At 46.4% G+C, this 22,247-nt stretch overlaps 1 protein-coding gene across 1 annotated transcript; it reads right to left on the bottom strand.

Moving 5' to 3' along the window:
- Positions 1-1,052: 1,052 nt before the first annotated feature.
- PTPRN (protein tyrosine phosphatase receptor type N) lies at positions 1,053-19,860 on the bottom strand. The gene is made up of 23 exons (XM_074191301.1): positions 19,764-19,860; positions 18,215-18,265; positions 17,858-17,971; positions 16,192-16,288; positions 14,995-15,250; positions 14,518-14,896; positions 14,123-14,254; positions 13,691-13,725; positions 13,067-13,329; positions 12,675-12,761; positions 12,253-12,332; positions 12,034-12,098; positions 9,493-9,711; positions 8,633-8,833; positions 8,351-8,498; positions 8,063-8,136; positions 7,503-7,580; positions 7,236-7,355; positions 5,871-6,037; positions 2,969-3,022; positions 2,454-2,518; positions 2,129-2,202; positions 1,053-1,852 (listed from the first exon to the last, which is right to left on the bottom strand). The coding sequence occupies exons 1-23, from the start codon at positions 19,858-19,860 to the stop codon at positions 1,781-1,783; spliced, it is 2,928 nt and encodes a 975-aa protein (XP_074047402.1). The 3' UTR covers positions 1,053-1,780.
- Positions 19,861-22,247: the final 2,387 nt, after the last annotated feature.

Below are 22,247 nucleotides of genomic sequence, written 5' to 3'. Positions count from 1 at the left end.
TTCAAGTCTGAATGAAGGAACTGTGGAAGCTCTATCTGCTCCATGGACAAATCTCCCTTCAGAACTGGCTTCAGTTTTGGAACCCTCTGGGGTACTTAGCAGCTCAGATTTGACTCTAGTCTTAGACCTGCTTCCTGCATCTGCTCAACATCGGGGGGAAGAAACACGGTGTGTTGTACAGAGTACAGGACTTCTGCCATCAGGTTCAAATGCCCCGTCACTAGATGTGTGCCCCTGGGCAGGTCATGTAACCTGAGCTGCAGTTTCTCCATCTGTAACATGGGAATATTAGCATCCCTCTCACTAGGTTAAGAGATCAAATGAGAATGTAAACACTTTTTAAATGTGAACAGATTTAGACAGATGGTCACATGTGGGTCTCCTGAGCCAGGACCTGGGATGCCCTCCAGGAACCCTAAGTGCAGACACTTGGAGGATTTGTGCTATCTAACCAACACTCAATTCGGCACAACCTGCTTGGACAGGTGTGAAGGGGAAGGAGGAGTTGCAGTGTTTGTCCCTGACTCAAGCTTTTCAAAACTAGCCCCCAAATGTTTAGCTGCAGGGGTATAAGTGAATCTGTCCTGCATGTGGTTGGTTCCACATTTGGGCTGTAGTGAAAAGGACACTTAACAGAAAACTGGCAGGCTTTGGTTTTAAACCTAGCTCTGATGAAATCTGAGGCCTTGGGAAAAAGTCTCTTTTCTGTGCCTCAGTTTCTCTATCTGTAAAATGAATGCATTCCACTCAATGAGCAACAAGTCTCCTCCTGATAAGCATATGAAATAAACTTTGCTTTAGGGTAGGTGGTTCATGGAAGAAAGGCCTCCAGGGGTAAAGAGATTGGGGTGATTTGGGGGACCATAGGACATCAAGGTAGTCCAGAAGGAAGAGGAACCCCAAGAAAGAGCTATTAACATTTTCTATTGAGAGGAAGATAAACCTGGCAGGTAACCAAGCCCCAGAGCTGGGAGAAACAGACAAGAGGCTGGGGTAGGTCTTGGAAGTCTGGAAGACAGAGATAGGCAGGAAGCAGAGTTGCAGCTGCACAGACAAAACATGGACTTTATTCACATTGATACAAAATTAGATCTTTCTAGAAACGTTGATGTGCCACTGGAGGAGGGAAAAGTTGAGTGGCAGACTGGTCAGGGTTGCTGGGTTGGGTTGGGATGAGTTGGGAGAGGGAAGAGGGATGACCCAGAAAGAGCAGGATGCCAGTGAGTCACAGTCCTGTAGTAGAGAACCAGCCTGGACTCCCTCCTTCCTGGGCGGAGGGCAGGGAGGGCTAAAGATTTTATAAGGAACTGGGAGGATGGTTAGCTAGGAAGAGAGGAGCTCAAGGCTGGAGACCCCCCAACACTTTTACTCATACTGATGGTGTATAATAAAGAGACAATCCCTCATGACCCTGGGGCCCTTGGGGAGACAGGAAGTGGAAGGCCAAGCAGAGGAAGAAAGGAAACCCGTAGGTATAAAGTATGCCTTCCTTTCCCCCTCCCTTCTTTTATCTTGCAGACAACTGCCTTTTAGTTGAACCCGGGGTTCCTGAATGCGGAAACCCCTGAGATCTAGGGTATATAGGAGAAAGATCTGACTCCCACTCCGGTTTTTGGAGAGGAGTTCAGGGTCAGCTCTGAGAAGCCCAGGGTAGAATGGGGCAGGACATATAGAGTAGGGGATACTGGCAGAGGACAGAGATGCTTGTATAGACCATGAAGGAGCACAAGGGTTGAACCATGCCCACAGGAGGGGCAGGAAGCAGAAACAGCAGGGTGGTTCACTGAGGCAGAGCCTTCAGAATGGCGTTTACTTCCTCTGCTACTGCTGTCAGTGCAAATTCAAATTGGTCCTGTTGAGAGGGGGAGAGAACTGTGTTAGAGGACCAGGGCCAGGCCTTGGAGGAGCTAGAAACTCCTGCCAGAAAGAGCAGCCTGAATAATTTGGGGACTGGTGATAGAAATAGCTAAGATCAAGACATGGAGGAGAGAGTAAGGGATGGGAGTACAGATTGCTTCTTGAATGTCAGCTATATCAGCTGACATGGGCCAAGAAGTGGGCATATGGTCCCCAAAAAAGCCAGAGTTGAGAGGTTGGGTGAATGCAGGGACAAGGGGAAGAGAGTCACCTTGGTGCGGACCAGTCCTGGCCGCTGGTCTCGAACATGCTCCAGAGTAGCAGCAATGTCAATCTCCTTCACTCCTGATAGAGAAGGAGACATAGGAAATTGGGGGGAGGGTGGTGGTGGAGTGGAGACCCCTGAAGAACAAGGGTCTCAGGCAATGTTAGGCATTCTAGAAGGAGACTGAAAGAGAACACTGTGATATGATAACCCATCCCTCCCAAAGGCCTGAAAGAACTATATTGGTAGATAAAAGTTGGGAAGATTTAGGGCTCACATGAGCAATTGAAAACAATCAGGAGATGAGGGAAAGGGAAGGAAACATCCTCACCTTTTGCCATCCGGTTCAGCACCATGTCAATGAGGATGTAAGTACCAGTCCTCCCTGCTCCATCACTGAAATGAAATGTTTGGGCTCAGGTCCAGGTTAAAAGGGGGAGGAAATATAGAGGATGAGATTGGGGTTGGAAATGTCATAAGAGATTTGAGGGCTGATTTCAGGAGACCAAAGGTTGAGGGGAAAGACCAAGAAAAAGGAAGCAGGGAAATTAGGGATTAAATTGTGGGGCTTCCAATAAGATTGGAGCTATTCTGGAAAGACCTGCCTTAATAATTCTATTATTAGAGAATGTCTCTACAATTTTCTATTGGCTTTATTGTTCATTCCTCCTCCCACCCCAATGTAAGAGGACAAAAAGGGCCAGTGGGGGGGGATGGGGGTTCATAGAAGGAGCAGCTCGGGATGTAGACCTTGAATACCTACTCCCATTTTTATCCTGATTGGACTTAATAACACACACACACACACACACACACACACACACACACACACACCCAGTACATTACCTGCAATGTACAATGATGGGGCACGATCGTCCACGGTAGCACTTGTTCACCTTCCTACAACAAAAATAAGATGTGAGTCAAAGGCACAAGACTTCAGTTTAAGTGCCTGAGATTGTAAAGGGGGCAGTTTTCTGTCCTCAAAGAACTTACATTCTGCTCAGGAGATACAACATGTATACACAGATAAGCATAATTGAAGATAATGAGTGGTGAAGGGGGCAAAGGAAAGATTTTCTAAGACTTCTGGATGTTAAAATATTTGGGGGTGGCATGTTGAGAAATCAGGAGGGGTTTCACAAGGAAGGAAGATGGAATTTCAAAGGCCAAGAGAAGGATGCAGTACATTCTGGGCATGAGGGGATGGTTCATTTAAATGTACGGAGGTTGAGAATGGAAGGTAGAATTTGAGGATTAGTCAAGAAATTCAGTTTGGTCAAAATAGGTTGTATGAAAATAATGAATAGCTTGAAAATGTGGACTGAGGCCAGATCATGAAGAGCCTGAGACAAACAAAAGTGTAAGACAGCTGGGAAGGGACATATAGTTTGTCTCCTGTCATTAAGGAGTCTATTTTAGGAAGAACTGGACCCTTCCATGAACAGAGAAGAATATGGTAAGTGACCTCTGCTCTTAATGTCTTCCCACTGTTACCTTGTTTAGTCCTGTTTGGAGGGTGGATTAATAAGACTTCTGAGAATTACTCCCAAGAGTGGGCTTGAGGGGGACATACAAAGAAAACTGGAGAGCAGGGAAGGGGATGGGCCAAAGATCTGAGGTCATACTTCAGTTAAAATGATACTGAGAAAGGCAGCACTTGTCTTTGGGAGTTAGGGGTGGGAAGTCTCTAGTATTTCTATGTTGGGAAGAGTCTAGATTTCTTATATGTCCCCATGGTGATCTTGCCCTTGACCTGTTCTTGACTCAGGACCAAGGCATTTCAGAGAATAATCTTAGGTCTGTTGGAATCAATTGGTGGTCTTTGGTATGGATACTTGTCAGAATCTGACAGGGGAATGAATATAATGGAAAAACATATTTCAGCAAGCTATGTTGCTTATACAACATTTTAATTTCAAATTTTGGATTTATGAAAAAATATAATTTTTAAAATAGCTCTGTCCCTATGGGATTGCATAGCTGATTCATGTGTCCATTGTCTTTTGGTCTATTTAGGTCCCAGATTCTTTTCTGACAGTCCAGTCACAGCTCATTCTTCCTTGTTTTATCTCAGCATTTGTCTCTTATCACACATTGTCTCTATGGGTTCCCCCCATCCCAATCTCCCCCTCATACTGGCAGTGCTAAACTCAAATCCTGATTTTCCTCAGGATTAGGGAGAAAAGGTGAGTCACCTATATGACCTACTAGCCTAGTCTCTGAAGCCTCTCCCAGCTCCCTGGGGAAGATGGATGAAGCTTGGAGCCAGGTTTGGGCAGGTGACTCCTGCAGGACCAGCCTCCTTCTGAGACTGGTTATTCATCTGATTGGGGGAGGGAGTAGGCAGGGATATGTGACTCTTTCAGCAAAGGAGTCTAATAGTATAAGGTTGACATTGAACACCTTGCCAAATGCTCACACCTCCTAGATGAGCCTCAGTTTCCCTTTTCTCTTTCTCCAGTGCCTAGGTTTACAGGGTGGGGGCAATATGGAATACCGATTGGTGTGTGTAGGGGTTATAGAAATATAGAATCAAGGGAAAAAAACCCCTAGTATTCTGTCTATCTAGTCAAAGTGGTGGTAGAAATAGAAGAGATGCCAAGGATTCTTTCCCATCCCATACCCCCCCAAATGGATCCAGTAAGCTCTAAGAAACATTTTTCCTCCCTCTCTTCCCTACCCTTTCCCCAGGGCCCTGTCCTCTCAGGCGACCTGCTGGGGCTTTCCTGGGGCCCATCCATCCTGTCCGTGCGGCAGCCACACCTGCCAATGATCACTTTTGTGACTATGCAACTGAAGCCAGAATACTAGCTGCAGATCACAAAAATGACACTGGCAGCTGTGAGGGGGAGAGAGAGAGAGAGAGAGAGAGAGAGAGAGAGAGAGAGAGAGAGAGAGAGAGAGAGAGAGAGAGAGAGAGAGAGAAAGACAGAGACAGACAGAGAGAGAGAGACAGAGACAGAGACAGAGAGAAAAGGGAGAGCAATTGAGGCGACAGAACAAGCAGGGAGAAATGGAAATGGAGAGAAACAGACTGGTAGAGAATCAAAAGAATTAGAATAGACCCAGAAAAGAGATGGACACAGATAAGACAGTCCTGGATTGAAGGATGCAGAGAGGGGACAGCAGCCCAGGGTGAGAGGTCAGAGAGTGAGCCCCTTAAGGCAGGGCACAATAGGGTGCAGTAAAAAGAGCTGTGGATTTGGAGTCAGAAGACCTGAATTCAAATCCTGGCTCTACCATTTTGCTAGTTGTATAACCTTGAGCAAGTCACTTCTCTAGACCTCAGTTTCCTCATCTGAAAAAATGAAGAGGGTGGACTAGATGGCTTTTAGGGACCCTTTCTATTCTTAAACTTGATCTTATGACTTAGCTGATTCTTCACTTCCTGCCCTCCCATTACTGGAGATGAGGTAGGGTTTCCTAGGTGTTATGAACTGGTCCATGGAGGAAAGGTTTAGGCTGGGAGATAATGAAGAACTGTAAACTGGGCCTTTTTTGAGTTCCATTTCACAACCCCCCCCCCCCCCATCTAAACCAGGGAGTAGATCCTATCGCCAAGGCTCTGGTTTCTCTCCTAATCCTGGTTCTCTCAAGGCTCCAGGTCTCCCTTAGCAGGGACACATATATTATTGCTTACCCTGAATAATTATATTTTTATTCTCCTCCGTTCTCTCAAACCAGACCAAATCTATTTCTGGCTCCATCCCTTCCCATTACTGTTCTTTCAAGACCTGGTGCTCACCTGCGGAAATCCAGTAGGGGCCGAGTCGAGGTTGGGGTGCCCTCAGCTGGCCAGCTGAGGAAGTGGAACTGGGTGAGAGTGCGTGTCTCTTGAGACTGCACATTTTTCAGGTAGAAACTGCGCACCAGGAAGTCCTCACACCAGATGTGCTCCGAAACCAGGTTCACCTGCATGGAGAAGGGGCTCAGTCTCCAGGTGATCCTCTTTGTTAATGGGTATGATGGTTTCCTCACTGTCCCCAGTATGTATCCTGTCCTTTCCAACCTTTGATACTCCCATTTGAAGACTACTCTCCATCTTACCTTCCCCCTCCACCTATTGGAATCTTTCAAACCCAGTCTTTTTTTTTGTAAGGCAAAAAAAGGTCATGGTCACACAGCTAGGTAATCATTAGGGGTCTGGGGTTGGATTTGAACTCAGGTCCTCTTGACTCCAGGGTCAGTGCTCTATCCACCTTGCTGCCCTCAGCCTTTTTATTTTGAAGTCTTCCTTAATCATCCTAGATGACAGAAATTTCTCTCCTTCTTTTGAGCTACCCTAAGGTAATAAGCATGCATGATAGCATTTGCCATGAATATATCGTGTCCATACATAGTTGTCTGCATGTTGTTTCCCCTATTAGAATGGGAGATCCTTCAGGACTGGGAATGTTTCTGCCTTTCTTTTATTCCTTGAGACTGGCCTATACTACTCAATTGATAAACTGCTTCGATTGGACTAAAATGGTCCTTGGAGATTAAATAACTAGTCCAGCTCTCTCTCCTTTTACTAAGATCCTGAAAGGGAAAGTCAGCAAGAGACAGGATCAGGATTTGAACACACATCTTCTGACTTCATTTTGTACTCTTTCCCAACTTCATATCACTACATAGCCTTTGGAAAGTCACCTAAATAGCTCTGAGTTTCTCTTTCTTTCATATATAAAATAGAGATAATAATACCTGCAACACTGGGCTCTCTGGTTGGTTATGAGGATCAAAGAGCTGCTATAGCCATTAATCCTTTTCTAAGCCATTATTGTTTCTTTGTTTTGCTAGTTAATTTTTCATATGTGTGTGTTCCTTGGGTTACCCAAGCTAATCTATAAACTCCTGGCAGGCATGAATCATATCTTAACTTCTTTTATCTCTATAGGGGACCCCACAAAGTGCTGGGCAACAAGCAAATGCTTAAGAAATACTGGTTGTTAGACATGTCAAAAGCTGCTGGTGGGAGGTACTCAATTTCTAATCCCAGGATCCTTCTCTTCTTTCTTTAGAGGGTGAAGAGTTTGTGACAGAGTCTGTTTCTTGCTTTTTCTGTTTGTTTCTTTCCTTTCCTTTCACCCTCCCTTTCCTCCCAAGGTCTCTTGGGGTCCTGCCCAACCTCATAAACATGATAGAGGGATGAGCCCTCATCTGGCCAGTAGCGATCACATTGCTTGACTCCATCTTCTACCAAGGGTGCTAGCATCACGATGACAGTGCAACCGTTTTCCCACACCATCTGAGGGAGGAGAGATTTCCAGTGTCAGAAGAGTCATAGGATCAGGGGGCCAGGACATCTGCTCTATTGCATCACTGCCTTCTCCTCAGTGCTATGGGTAACCCCTAGGCAGCCCTCATTCATCCCCATTTTCCTTTGGGAACTCACCTGCCAGAAGTCCGAAATCGTGTGGGACAGTGGGCCCTGAGTGGCTATGTAGGCTGGCATCCGAGGATCGTGTTCAATCTAGGTGAGGTTCATCATATAAGGGTGAGGGAGAATCACAATTAGGAACAGAAAACAGCACCAGAGGCAGAAGGGGTTGGGGTGGGGTTGGATCTTACTTTTAGTTGCTAGAGGAAACTGCGTAGGATGCCAGAAAGAAGTTTGAATTTGGAAAAACCTGGGTTAAATCCTAGCTCATCAGTCATGTGACCTTGGGTCTTATTCCTAACATGGAGATGATAATGGTTATTATGCCTACTCTCCCTGGGCTATTGTGAGGAAAATTTTTTGTAGGTTCTAAACTATTCTATAAATATGAATTATTACTGTTATTAAAATAATAATAGATGAGGCTTTTTAGGGGTTGAGGCCAGAGAGGATGTTAAGACAAAGTGGAATTCATAATAGAAATGATGACTAGCTAGGGAAAAATAAAGGAGCTCGGGTAGGGATAGGAGTTGAGGTTGGCTTTTTTTGCTGGTGGTGGTTAGTTCAGTACTCACAATGGGGCTAGCGTTGATATAATCACTCCGAGAAGGACTGCTTTCCATCTTCAGTTTGATTCGGGCATGGTCATCTACACAGAACCCCCACCCCAAACCCCATCTTTGGGTCATTGGGGCAGTAGCACCTCCCCCACTAACCAGTCCCTTCAACAAGAAAGAATTCCTCATTATGGATACCAAGATTATACCCTCTTGTAACCAACCACCCCTTGGCCCAACAATCTAGAACAAAAAGGGGACTGGGCAGGTTCAGTTCACTTATAGGGTAGAGCCAGGGTCACTCACAGGGGACAAAGTCAGGGTTCCTGTTCTTCTTGAGGTTGGCATCACCCTGGGCCATGTTACAAGCATTGGGCTCTGCCTGGTAGGCACACAGGGCTTGCCACTCCTTGGCCAGTCGGTCACGGTTTCTCAGGTGATCCTCCATATATGCCTGAGATTATAAGTTACAGTTTGGTATCCTTACTTCCCCAAAGTATCACTTCCCATCAAACTGGTTCTACTCTTTATGTGCCAGCCCCTGCCTTTCCTCCTACAGCCCCCTTGACCCTTAGCTTCCATCCTAACCAGAATCATGTGTCCTGTAGAGATGTCCATGTTGGCTTGGGCGGGCTCCTCACACCAAGATGGAGTGCTGCTGTGGGAGCTGGGACTGGCCTGGGCAGCATCACTGAACTGAGAAGAGATGCTGCTCACCCTCGAAGGTTCTGGCGGTGCCTCTGACCGGCTAAACAGAGACTTGGTGGCCATGTGCTGGCGGCACAATTCCTGGGGAAGGAAAGAAAGACTATGCTTAAGAGCCATCAGATAGGATCCAAAAATATCTTTTAGCCTTCCCATCTATACCTGAGTTTTATATATTGAGACCTTTTGGGTCATTCATTAAAGAAATAATTATGACTAACCCTAACCTACAGGGGGTCAGGGCATCTGCTCTATTACATCACTGCTTTCTCCTCAGTGCTGTGGGTAACCCCTGGGCAGCCCTCATTCATCCCCATTTTCCTTTGGGAACAAGAGGTGGGGTGCTAGGAGAGATACCAAATTAGATTAGATGGTTCCTGTTCTCCCAGAATTTATTTCAAAATGAATACAGTTCCAGTGGGAAGGATTCTATTTTTTCTGTGATTCTTATAGCTGAAGGCCAATTTGAATGGGATTTGTGGCTCATAGAATCTTGGAGTTGAAAGAGATCTTAGAGGTTATTCAATACAGCCTCTTCCCCAATGCAGACATTCATTCCATGGCATTCTAGATGGAGGGTGTCAGTCTAGAATCTGTTAGCTATACACAGGCAGGGAATTCACTAGCTTTCCTAGTCTTACCTCTCCATACTCTGCCCTACTGTTTGCTGGTTCCTATGCTCTGTCAGTCCCAGGAAGCTGTCCCTTCCCCATCTCCCATGAGGAGCCCTGGGGAACACAGACCTGGTACTCTAAGGTGGTATCTGCATGAGCTCCCTCAGGTCCTAGGGTTGCCAGGCGTTCTTTCTCTCGAAGTCGCCCATGCTGCCGCAAACAGAAGGCCAAGGCTGCAGCCACTAGCAGTCCTGCCACACCTGCCAGGGCTACCAGGGTCAGCAGCACAGAACGAATTGGGGGGGTCCCTCGAGCCGGTCGGGGTAGCACTGCAGCTGCTTCTTCACGCTGTTAACACAGTGTTTTGTAGGGAAGATGAGTTTACTGAATCCCAGGGAGGTGGAAAGGAAGAAGCCATATCATTCTCCCCATTCCCATTCCCATCCACTTTTCATTTGGACAGGACAGAAATGTTCAAGAGAAATAAAAGCCGTAGCCTCAATCTCAAGCTAAGCAGAAACTCTAGGAAGGATTAAAACAAATCTCTGATGACTTTTTTGGTCCTGCTATCCAACATCCTTCTGTTTGATGGTTTAGGCAAAAGCAGAACATGTGCTTGGGAAAATTGTAACATTATATTAGTGCCCAGATTCTCCCTTCTAGTTGTCACTCCATAAATATATATTAAATAGTAACAGTCAGCAACATTTATAAATGGGCAGTTTGGTGGCACAAGTCCTGGAGCCAGGAGAACCTGAGTTCAAATTTGGCCTTAGACACTTACTGGCTGTATGACCCTGGGCAAGTCATATCATTTTGTTTCCCTCAGTTTCTTCATCTGTAAAATGAGCTGGAGAAGAAAATGGCCAACTACTCCAGTATCTTTGCCAATGGGGTCACAAAAAGTCAGATATAACTCAGCAATAACAACAAATGTGCTAAGCACCAGAGAAAGAAGGAAGGAAGGAAGAAAGAAAGAAGGAAGGAAAGGATACCAATTCTGATAACATGCAAGTTATAGGGCAGGGACTAATTCATTTGAGGCTTTGTCTCCTCAGGGTCTAGTATATTTTATTGTGTTTAATAAATATTTGTTGATAGGGTTTCTTCCTTTTAATGATACTCAGATCATCAGAGGTAGAAGGACCCTAAGAAATCATTTTTCATATGAGAAAACTGAGGTTCAGGAATAATTTAACAAGCTAGTAAGTAGCAGAGCTAGTCTTCGAACCCATGTCTTCTGGCTCCAAGTCCAGGCTGCTTTTTTTTACCTAACTACACTGTTTTCTCTCCCTTCAGTGTACAACATTGTGGAATTTAGAGCTGGAAGACATTTCAGATTTCAAATCCAAGTATTCTTGGACTCACACCCATTAACTTGTTTTTTAATAGCTTGTAAATTTTATTTCAATATAGATGCTGCCTTTTGTAATCTTATACTTTTATATATTTAAAAACATTATTCTAAAAAAGGATTCATAGGTTTCACTGCACTTCCCAAGGGAGAGGTCCAAGACCCTCTTATCCAGTCTCATAGAACCTTTAATCTAATCCTACATTTTTACATAGGAGGAAAATGAGATTAAACCTTTGCCCAAGGCCACCCAACCAACAAATAGCAACGGCTGCATTCAGACTCCTACTATCTCCACTACTAATATGATTAGCTCAGTCACACAAATGATTAAAGTAGCATCTACAGCTCTTCCCAAGATTATCTACATTTTAAAAGAGGGAGAAGATGATTAAAGAAATGAAATTGTAGATCTTGCTTTTAGGAAGAGGCAACCTTCCCAGTCCTCTCTTCCTGGATATTTTCATTTTAGTCCAGAGAGAACTTGTTAAAAAAAAAACTTATCTATCTTAACCTGGCCCAAGGTTACCTGTTTTTTCACTCCCTCATCTTTATCCCAAACTTTTCTCATGGAAACCCAAGAGGTTGCTCTCATTTGGCAAGTCCAACACCACCCTCTGCTGGTAGTCGAGAGAACATCATGTAAAAGGGGCCTTCTCTCTCTGGCCCTGGATCAGTTAGGCCATTTCCATCTCTACAGAACCAAAGGATAACATAACTAGAAGGGACCATAGGGGTCATGAAAACCAAACTCCTCACATCACATCTAAATAATCTTTCTAAAGTCACACAGCTCTCTCTCCATATTTTCAAGACTCAGCTGGAATTAATCTCTTTGAAACATCCCTTGATTCTTCCTAATGCTTTCCCCTCTTCAAATTAGCTTGAATTTATTACCAGTACAATCTGTGTGTGTGTGTGTGTGTGTGTGTGTGTGTGTGTGTCTATCTGTGTACATGATATATTTGTCTTCTATCATGGTACTCAGTAAATGTTTGTTTATTTATTTATTTTGGTTTTTGTAAGGCAATGGGGTTAAGTGGCTTCCTCAAGGTCACACAGCTAAGTAATTATTAAGTGTCTGAGGTTGGATTTGAGCTCAGGTCCTCCTGACTCCAGGGTTCTATCCACTGTATCACCTAGCTGTCTCTAAATGTTTGTTTAAACACTGGATCGTTTTGAGGTCCCTTCTAGGTGTCAGTCCTTTGATCCTAAGTCAATTCTCTAAGTCATGCCTCAGTTTTCCCTTCCTTCTTCCCTAGAGGTTATGACACTCGCATTAACCTCAGATTAAAGAGAAAGACTTCCTTGCATACCTGGCCTACTCCTGTCTGCACGATTCGGAACCCCGTCTCTGCTTCCAGCTCTGACTTGACCAGTCCTACAAGAAAGAGATATTGTTGGCCTTTTTCAGTCTGTAAGAATCCTCACTCTACCCCATGCTATGCCATGTCCTGTAGGTATACTGAGTTAATTAGGATGATGGTGAACAGACCTGAGTTAGGGGTCAAGATGGGGCTGGGGGTGGCATTTACCAGCTTGCTGTGTCACGTCAGCCAAAGACATGTTCTTCTCATTGTTCCGGATTCGGAAGGTGAGGGCTGATCCCACCACACTGAAAGGCAGGAGTCAAATTATGGTCTCAACCCCCAAGGTTCAGACATATTTGGTAGGACTAAGGAAAGAATAGGTTAAGCTCTCTAGAGGAAATAATGAAAGATATGAGGCCAGTTCTAGATTAGATAATGGGCACATACTCCTAAGAAATGTGCCATCAAGTCTGTCTCAGAAAGAACAAGGAGCTGTTTTGGCTGCTGCTGCTTCCCAAACCCTTCCCCTCCCAGACATCTCAAGGAAGAGGAAGTAGACTTTGCGCTTCTCACCTTGATCTCCATATACCTTTCTGCCTCCTCTACCCACATTCCCTCTCCCCAAAAGTTCAGGGCATCAGCACCACCTGATATTGATGAAATTCCCAGAAGACATGTGGATGTGTTCTGCCAAGATCTCTAAGAGTCTGATACCAGCCGTCAGTCCCAGGGGCCTGGTGTGAGAGTGGGCAGAGGAAGTGATAAGGAGGACCTCTGTTACATCATCTTGGGAGAGACATTTAATCAATAGCATCAAAAGTCCAATAAGCAGCCTCCTTGCTTCCATCCCTACCTCCCTCTTCCACCATATAATCAACAATCAGTTCCCATCTTCTTTCAGATTTAATGTTCCCTTTTCCATCTACAATGCTTTGGTGTTTTTGTTTTATGCAAGTAAGGGAGTCTACCTATCTCACTTCCTCTAGACCCCTTGCCTGCCTCTGGATTCTTATGGTCTTCCTTCCCCAAGAATCCTTACTTTTGGTCAGTGACTATGTAACCGTACTCCTCTGCAGAGTGAGCTGGGGGCTGATCTCCTTCAGAGAGTCCTTTTGGACTCAATGGACTCTTCTTTTCCATCAGGACAGGCTTCACAAGGGAAGGTGGTGGCTTTGTAGGGCCTTCTTCAGTCCTCTGGGCATGAATTGGGGTGGTGCTATCACTAGGAAGTTCAGACAAGGAGGCCATGGCAGAGGGTGATTCTACTCTATCTACCGTGTGCTGCATGTCTCCTTCCATTACCTGTCCAAAAGAGGAAAAGAAAGGCTTGGGTTGGCCCATGTTGTGGAAGCAACGCAGGACTATGGGTCCTGTAGTATGTGTACCTCAACCAATGAGGCTGGGGTGGAACGGTATGACAAAGCAACAAGAAATGATGGAAAAGACCCTGGAGTAGTAGTTGGAAGTGGGTTCTTGTCTTGGTTCTGCCTCTGATTGGCTGTGTGACCATCTTTCCATGTTACCCTTTTCCCCATTTGTACATAAGGATATTGGATTAGAAGTAATCACTAAAGTTCTTTCCTGGTTACAACATCCAAGGGTTATATGAGAAGGTGGGGATTAATGTTGGGTTAAATTCAGCAGACTTTGGGATCTATCTTACTTTCTTAGTTTCAGTATCAGTATTTCCAGCTTCACCTGTGGGAAGGATAGAAAAAGCTCATGAGGTCAGGGTGAAGAGAACCAGCATAGAGAAGAGAGGAAACTTCAAAATATTTGTCCCATTCTTTTCTATCATTGATGAGGATCCCATTAATCCCATTAGCCATCCAGATTGTTGCCCTGCTATTGGTCTCCTGCTCCTTCCTACTTTATCCTTCCTTTTTGTCCTTGCCTGTTCTGTTTCTTCAACTATTTTTACTCTTCTGTTATTCCTGCTTCTATCTTCACCCAGGCCTTGTTTTTTTTTTTCTATGAGATACGTTCCTTCTTTTCGTATTTCCTTTCCAATTCCTGGTTATGCATTGTAGCCATGGACTATTGATCACCTCCCTGGACTTTCACAGGTCTCAGATCTCTCCACCTGGACACTCACCCCGGCTCTTCCCCACTCCCTTCGGCAGCAGCTGCATCAGAGCATAGAGGCTGGTGAGTTGCTCCCGACTAAGCTGCTTTAATTCTATTCCATAGTTAGCCAGCACTGCTGCCAGTCTCTGCAGAACCACATCTGCCAGGGAGTCAATAAGAGAGGGATTAGAACTGGAGATAGGGTTGGGAGGGGTGGAAGGGATGTGGTGTGAGGAGTTCAAGGGCTACAGAAGACTGGAGGAGGAGGACCTAGCGACTTGAATAGCTTCTACTGATATATTGAGGAAGTCAATCCACTCCCCATAGGACAGGGACAACTGACTGGAAGAAGGGAAAAATATATGGATGGAAGAAAAAAGGAAAGGGAGGAAAAAATGGTAGGCAGGTAGAAGACTCAGTTACCTGACTGGGAGCCTGGTGATAGGGATGCTAAAGCAGGAGCCTCTGGTTCCCGCTTCCCAGTGTCCCTGATCCCTTCCTCCCCATAGGTCTTTGGAGAATCTCGTCCCTTATTGTTGCTTCCTTGTTCTTGGAGCCTTTGACCCTTGATCCTGACTGGGGCAGGGGGTTCCGGAGCCAGGTAGAGGAGTCCAGGATCCTGGAACAGCTGAGCAGGTACAGGCCCTGGAGGGTTCCTGTAGGAAAGGCTGGGATGGGCACCAAAGGCATTCTTAGAAGCAGCTCTGCTGAAGAGGGCTGGGGCCTCCACCTTCGGCTGAGGGACAACTGTGACCAACCCTGGGGAGTTCTCCAGGGCCCGGGAACTTTCCTGAGAGGCAAACTGTGTGGGAAAGCAAAGTTTACAGTCAGAAGAAAGTTAAGGGATGTGGTGGGAGCAGGGGTGGCTGCAGTCAAGAAGTGGCTGCTCTTAAGTCTCACCTGGTGGAATAAGTAGGGCTGCAGCAGGGTGGGCTCATAGCTCAGGGCAGGGAGTGGGGGCTGTGGGGGCAGCAGCAGATGCTCCAGGAGTGGAGGCAGCATATCAGCTGGGAGGGAAGGCAGCAGAGCCCCACCCCCACCCCCGCCCAGCAGAGGCCTCGGAAGTCTATGTTGGGCAGCAGGGCTGGAGCCCGTGGGGGGGCCAGGTGGAAGCAACTCCCCAGGGAGAGCAGGTCTCCTGGATGCCAGGCTGGATCTGGGAAGGAAAGCAATGTGTGTGGTGGGAAAGGGCAGAATTGTAGCAGGTGGGGCAGGAAGAGCAGTGGTACAAGAGGCCTATAGTTAGTTGACGGACGAGCTTGTGCCTTGAGTGGATGTGATTTATATTATAAGGGGTCCACAAAGCTGGGTTAACTCCTCCCCTGACCTGGTCTTCCTGGCCCCACAAAAGCAGCTTCTAGGAACAGTGGGGGGCTGGAGGTAGAGAAGTAGAGAAGGAGGGCAAAGCTCTCCTTTCCAATCAAGGCAGCAGGATTGTATGCTGGGTTCCAAAGCTAAGATGACTCAGATGCCCACCATCTATCATGTCATTGTCTATCATATGTTCTTTTTTTGTTTTTTTTGTTTTTTTTTTCAAGGCAAATGGAGTTAAGTGGCTTGCCCAAGGCCACACAGCTAGGTAATTATTAAGTGTTTGAGACTGGATTTGAACCCAGGTACTCCTGACTCCAGGGCCGGTGCTTTATCCACTGCGCCACCTAGCCGCCCCTATCATATGTTCTTTGTCACCCCTGTTTATATCCCTCACTTCCTCAGTATAGAAGAGACAAATAAGCAAAGCTGAGCACCAGGGAACTGCCATCCATATGGTCCATCCCTTCATGGCCCAGGAATGTCATATATGCATGTGAAATGAGGGGTGAGCAGAAGGGCAATTAATTATTCTTGTTACCTACAATCACTTCATGGAGTGGTAGCAGGCTGGCTAAAAGCGATGAAACCATGCCAGAACCTTGACTCAGCCCCACAATGCCTGTCTACAGATCCTCAGCCCTCTCCTTCTCTTCTGTACCTTCTCATAGCCCCTACTCTCTTTTTTCAGCACAACACCTTTTCAGTTGGATTACAAAATTCATCAGAATGTCTAGGGTGTTGGCAATGACTACTCTCTTTGTCCCACATGTCCCTGGGTCCTACCTGTCTTTGGAGCCAGGGTCTGGTGGTCGGAGCCGGGGGATCCTCTCCATCTCCTGAGATATCACATACTGAGTGAGGTCATCCTGCCAGGATAGACCTGAGGAGGGGTGGAGGATGGTACTTTCGGACAGGCTAGTTCATCCAGAGAACCAAAATGAAACTACAAAATGATTCTCATTTTTTATACATATGCTGAAGGCAACACAGATTAGGAAAAGAATGTAGATTTTTATCTATCCTTGAATACCTTCTTCTAAATTATCTTTCTTTTTTGTTCTTTTAATTGATTGAGTCTCTCTATCTCATCCAGGTCCCACTCCTGGGGAACCATGATATTGGTGTCAGACTTACCTGCTTAAGATTTCTGAGTTCAAGAGATCCAATAATCTTAACCTATCCTTTCTGTAGGGATCATAGTACTACCATACTTAGCTTCTCTAAAACTGTCAGGATATCGAGGTGCTCTCCTTTCTGTCTCTTCCTCAATAAGTAAGGCCTCCTTATTTTTGGCTCCCAGATAAGCCAGTGTATAAGGAATCATATATATGCTTCATTTCTCCTCTTTCTTCTCCTCCCTGTGCAGTCTGCCTTGACCTTATGATTCATCTTTTTTTAGAAAGGTTCTTCCATTAAAATAATTTGTAGGTTCCTGGTCCTGATACTCAGGCAAAACTGAAATGTGGGGCTGGTCCTAGAGGCCTCTATGTTCTCATCTAAGTGGTTCTTTTGGAATTCTTTAGTGTCCATTAAAAGGCAATCCACCCAAATGCTGACCTGGTTTCACTAAATAGATAAGAAAATGGATGATTATAGATTGGTTGGCTGGGTTCTTGTCCTTCATTTTTGAAAAAGACCAAAGTGATATCACTGTGTTAGAGATGAGTTACAGTGTGTTTGACTGACTGAACAAACCAATATGAGGTAGGAATGCTCTACTACAGGTTGGGCACAAATTGTCCATGTGAACATTTGGGGTGAATACTCTAAACTTATACATCAAATATGGATAATCTCTTTTGATTCCTGCATAAATTGGATTTAAGTGAGGTGGAATAGCACAAAATCATCCGCTTCACTCTCTCTTCTGAATTCATCATTGTCCAGTGACAAGATAAGAGTCAAGACAACTGATGATGGCTTTAGATGCATTGGATGACTGGTGTCTTTGATGTAACTAAGCTTTAAGCACTCCACAATGCCTGCTTCAGCTGCCTTTAGGACCATTGGAATAAATTGTTCTTATGTGCCCATTCTATCAGTGGAAGACTTCACATGCTTGAGGTAGGAACCCCCCCCCAACTCACTGATGGATTTGAGACCCCTCAGTTACCCTCAATCTGGTTTAGCTCATCTGCTAAAATGATTTACTGGGGTTTGACTATTGTACATGCTACAGCTTTTGGAGCCATAGGTAAGAGTTAGGTGACTCAAGTGGGCATCAAAGGTGGAAAGCAGCTCTGAAAAAGACTCAGCAGCCCTCACACCAGAGGTACTAGTCTTTCTTGAACACACCCTATACCCGAATTATAGATATTAGAGTGGTAGAAATTGGGTAGACAGGGAAGAGATAATTCTTTCTCTGGGGAAAACTTCAACTTTTATTTCTTTCATCCTTAATTAACAGACTCTTGCCTTTCTCCCCCTAACCTTTTTAGACCTCACTTACCTTGGGACATGAGCTGCCGAAGCACCCCTTGCAATCGCTGGAGGATGGGTGAAGTGACCTGCAGTAAGGGCCGGACTCTCCCTGCACCTGTCTGGCACTGTCCAAACAAACCATCTAGGGGTACAAGGAAGTGATACTTCTAGGATACATGGCCAAGTGCCACATTCATATATTTCATAGCCCCAAGATCATCTTGACTCCTGAGGGGTCATGAAAACCATATTCTCTGAAGTCCAGGTGAAATGTGACACCACCCCTTCAGCTTCTGATACAATCAAGTGCTCCCTCCTCCTACCCCCTTCCCTCCTCATTCACAGCTCTCATTGCCACGTGGCTGACTTTCCTTTCTCCACTCACCCTGGATACAGACCTCCTGATGAGAGCAGAGCCTACGGTCAAACAGGCAGCCTGTGGACACATGAGTTCATCAATTTGTCAGCCAAGCAAATCAGATAGTCATATAGATGGAAAAAAGGAGAGGTCATGTGGATCCATTCTAGGGAAGGTTGCACAAATGATAAGAGAAATGATCAAGGAGAAGGTCTGACATCCTAAAACCCAGGGTTGATCAGGATCTTGGGGACAGGATTCCTGAGAATTTCAGTTTACTGAAATTCAGTATTCCACAGCTCCTACTATGGGCACAACCTCAGGACACCTGCAAGATATTTACTTGATGGGGGGATGTTATCACGACTAGGAAGTTACTTGGGTGGGAAGACCAGCTCAGAGCCGCTTTGTAGGTCCTTCTGGGACATCAGACCTCTGCCTTGAGGACTTGGAAATGGGGAGGGTCTCTTATTCATCCAGTGAACAATGGGGGTGGGAATGTGGAAGGGGCGGAGACCAGTAGCCTCCTATGGGAAAAAGGACTTGGGGGCAGGAGGGGCTTCGGAGGGTGGGAAACAGGAATTGTGGGACTGATGGGGAAAATGAAGCAGTCCTCTGGCGGCTCGGGAGTCGACAACCCTTGCTAACAGACTCTGCCACTGTCCAGGGTGCTGACGTCCAGGACCGGGTGGGGCCGAGGGTTTGGAATCCCTCTGCTCCGGCGGTGATGGGAGGTGGGGAGGGGAATGGGCGAGGCATCTGCGTGAAGGCCTCATACCATCCCCACCATTAGAAACCACACGACCACTGGATGTCCTCCTCTCAAAGGCCAGGAAAGGGGGGTGTCAGACTAGGAGGCAACCTGCTTGCTCCCCTTCCCCAGGCGCCCCCCCTCCCCGCCCCCAGTTCGTGAGTCAGCCACTGACTCTGTCTCCGGCCGCTCAGCCGTGAGTCAGCTCCGGGCCCGGGAAGTGGGGGGAAGAGGGGGGAAAGAGGGAAGAGACCCCCTCCCCCCTCTTCTGCCTCTTCACTCCCAGATTCCCTTTAGCTCTGGGGACCCCGAACAGAACTGACCCGGACTCCTGGGAAATCTTGGTCCCTCTTCCCTCAGCCTCCTCTTTCAGAGCCTCTGAACCCCGCTAGTCGGCTTCCCGGGCTCCTGTAGCCTGGGATGCCCAAACTCGTAATCGGGAACCTCTTTACTCTCCCCAAGAGACGCCCTTCTCCTTTCCCCACTTTCCTGTCCGGACTTCTTTCAGGGCTCACTGTGGCCCTTGTGTTTGCCTTGGTCTTGAATCCGTCCAATCTGAGCCCACCCCCATCCCCCTTTTTCTCTGAAGCGAAGGCCCCATCACCTCCTGAGCCCACTTCTCCTCGGGTCCCGCCTCCGAAGCCCAGGCCCCACCTCCAGGACTACGCCCCCTTCTTTCCTCCCCCTCCATTCCTTTCTCCCCCCTCCCCACCCAGCTCTTTTCCGAGTCTTGGCCCCCCTGCTCCCTGGACCCTGTACCCCTACAACCCTTATCCTGGGATTCGCCCCCTCCCCATTTCCCCGCCCCTTGGGCTTCCTCCTGACCGTGGGCGCTGGTGGCGTGGCTGCCCCCAAGGCGAGCGGTCAGTAGCAAGAGGCAGAGAAGCGGTCGGGTCCCCCAGAACCCCGGGAGCCGCCGCATCCTCCTCCGCTCGGCGCGCAGGCTCCCCCGGCAGAACCGCAGCGACACTGGCGGGAGCCGGACGCAAGGGGGCTCGGGCGGGGCCACGGAACACCCCTCCCACTTCGGAGGTGGGTTTCCCACGCCCCTCGCTGTGCTGCTGGTCCAATCATGGGCGGTCCCAGCGACCATTCTCCCATCTCTCCATCTCTTATTTTCTCAGACCGACTTTTGCGTCAGCAGTGTCGTCATACCCCTGCCCTCAAGGGGTCTGCCTCTTGAAGACCCCTTCTTTTAGGGACCATCCCTTTATACAAGCCACGCCCCTAATTGCCATATGTTCCCGCTTTGCATCAGACTCTACCCCTATCTATGGGAAGACTAAAGAGGAAGGCGGGGGCACGAGGGCAAGGTGCGACTGAAATGACGTTGAAGCATCCTTCTGCATCATTCGCATTTCCTTTTCAGCCCATTCTCCATAAAGATCTCGCTTTAACACTTTGTTGTCTGGAAGTGAAAAGAAGGTATTTTCTTTAGGTTATTCTATAGGGTAGAACCCAGGATTCCTATTAGTGAACTAGGTCACAGTTAAGCAGGGAGAAATGGAGCATCGATTCCAATGGGATAGTAAAGACACTGCCCCCCCCCCATCAAGAACAAGGCACTTTAAATTAGACCCTAATTGAGGAGAATCCCCATTGATCTTTGACGGAACCACAGTGGATGCTTGGATAAGGCAGCTTAAATTGTACTCTGAGCAATAATGCTTTCAAGTTACCTAGGAAATCTAGTGCGGCAGTGGCTAGAGCACTGACCTCAGAATTCGAATCCAGCCTCAGCCACTTGACTGATTCTATTGTCATCTTAGGTAAGTTACTTAACCCTGATTGCCTCACATCCAGGGCCATCTCCAGTCGTCTTGATTCAAATCTGGCTACTGGACCCAGATGACTCTGAAGGAGAAAGTGAGGTTGGTGACTTAGCCCAGCACCCCACCCCCACACACTCGTCTAATTTATGTGCTTGTCATGGCATCACCTCCCTGATGCTGTGGTCTTCTTTGAAAAAGGAGGACAGGGCCAGTTAGGTGGCGCAGTGGATAGAGCACCAGCCCTGGAGTCAGGAGGACCTGAGCTCAAATCCGACCTCAGACACTTAATAATTACCTAGCTATGTGACCTTGGGCAAGTCACTTAACCCTATTGCCTTGTAAAAACCAAAAAAGAAAAAAGGACAAATATTATTATTATTCATATCAAGCCACCGGATCCAGATGGTTCTGGAAGAGAAAGTGAGGCTGGTGACTTAGGATAATGACCTAGCACAGTATCCCCTAACTCAAATTCAATTCATGTGTTTGTCATGGTATCACCTCCCTGATGTTGTGGTCTTCTTCAAAAATGAAGGACAAAAACATTGTTATCTATCTTAGAAATGAGCTCAGCTCTTCTTCATGCCAGATCCATCAATCCAGCTGCTAGCAATGTGCTTTTAAAGGCAGTAGGGCCACTAGGTGGTGCAGTGGATAGAGCACCAGCCCTAGAGTCAGGTGGACCTGAATTCAAATATTTGAAACTTATTGTGTGACCTTGGGCAAGTCATTTAACCCTGATTGTCTCACATCCAGGGCTATCTCCAGTCATCCTGATTTATATCTGGCCACTGGACCTAGATGGCTCTGGAGGAGAAAGTGAAGCTGTTGACTTAGCACAGCATCCCCTCACTTAAATCCAATTCACTTGCTTATCATGGCACCTCCTCCCTGATGTCATGGCCCTCTTCAAGAATGAAAGACAAATATCAGTATCATAAAAGTCAGTAGAATTGAAGTAGCTAATAGTGCAGCAATGGTCCTGGAGTTTACTAGACCTTGGGTAAGTCACTTAACCTCATTTTCTTCAGTTGTAAAATAGGGATAATTGTACCCACTTTGCAAGTTTTTGGTGTGAGAATCAAATGAAATAGCATTTGTAAATGTCTTTAGTCCTGGGCCTAGTAGATAGTAGGCATTATAGAAATGCTTATTCCCCTATGTTTGCTATGCTCATTCTTACAGAAGAAGCTGATGCCCAAGGAGGTAGAGACTTGCCCAAACCAGTGTATTTATCAATTGTTGATGAGCTAGTAACAATAATAGCTGACATTTTATTTCAGGCAATCAGGGTTAAGTAACCCACCTAAGATCACAATAGTAAGAGTCAAGTATCTGAGGCTGGATTTGAATTCTGTTCTAACTCCAAGGTCAGTGCTCTAGCCACTGCCCCACTAGATTTCCTAGGTAACTTGAAAGCATTATTAGAGTTCAATTTAAGCTTCCATATCCAATTTATTAAGTTTTGCAAAGTATTTGATCCTTGCAAACCTGTGAAATAATAAAGGCATTATCCTTATTTTACTGGTGAGGAAAC

This window comes from Macrotis lagotis, chromosome 6 (genome assembly GCF_037893015.1).
Source record: "Macrotis lagotis isolate mMagLag1 chromosome 6, bilby.v1.9.chrom.fasta, whole genome shotgun sequence".
In the NCBI taxonomy this organism is placed as follows: Eukaryota; Metazoa; Chordata; class Mammalia; order Peramelemorphia; family Peramelidae; genus Macrotis; species Macrotis lagotis.
Note: the sequence above shows the minus strand (reverse complement) of the source record. Positions and strands in the feature narration are given on the sequence as shown.

Coding starts and splice junctions, on each gene's coding strand:
- PTPRN (XM_074191301.1), bottom strand. CDS start 19,860: ATGCGGCGGCTCCCGGGGTTCTGGGGGACCCGACCGCTTCTCTGCCTC. Junction 15,251..16,191: donor GACCCTGGCTCCAAAGACAG/GTAGGACCCAGG, acceptor TTTCCTTCCCAG/ATCCAGCCTGGCATCCAGGA. Junction 8,137..8,350: donor GAACCCTGACTTTGTCCCCT/GTGAGTGACCCT, acceptor GGTTCTGTGTAG/ATGACCATGCCCGAATCAAA.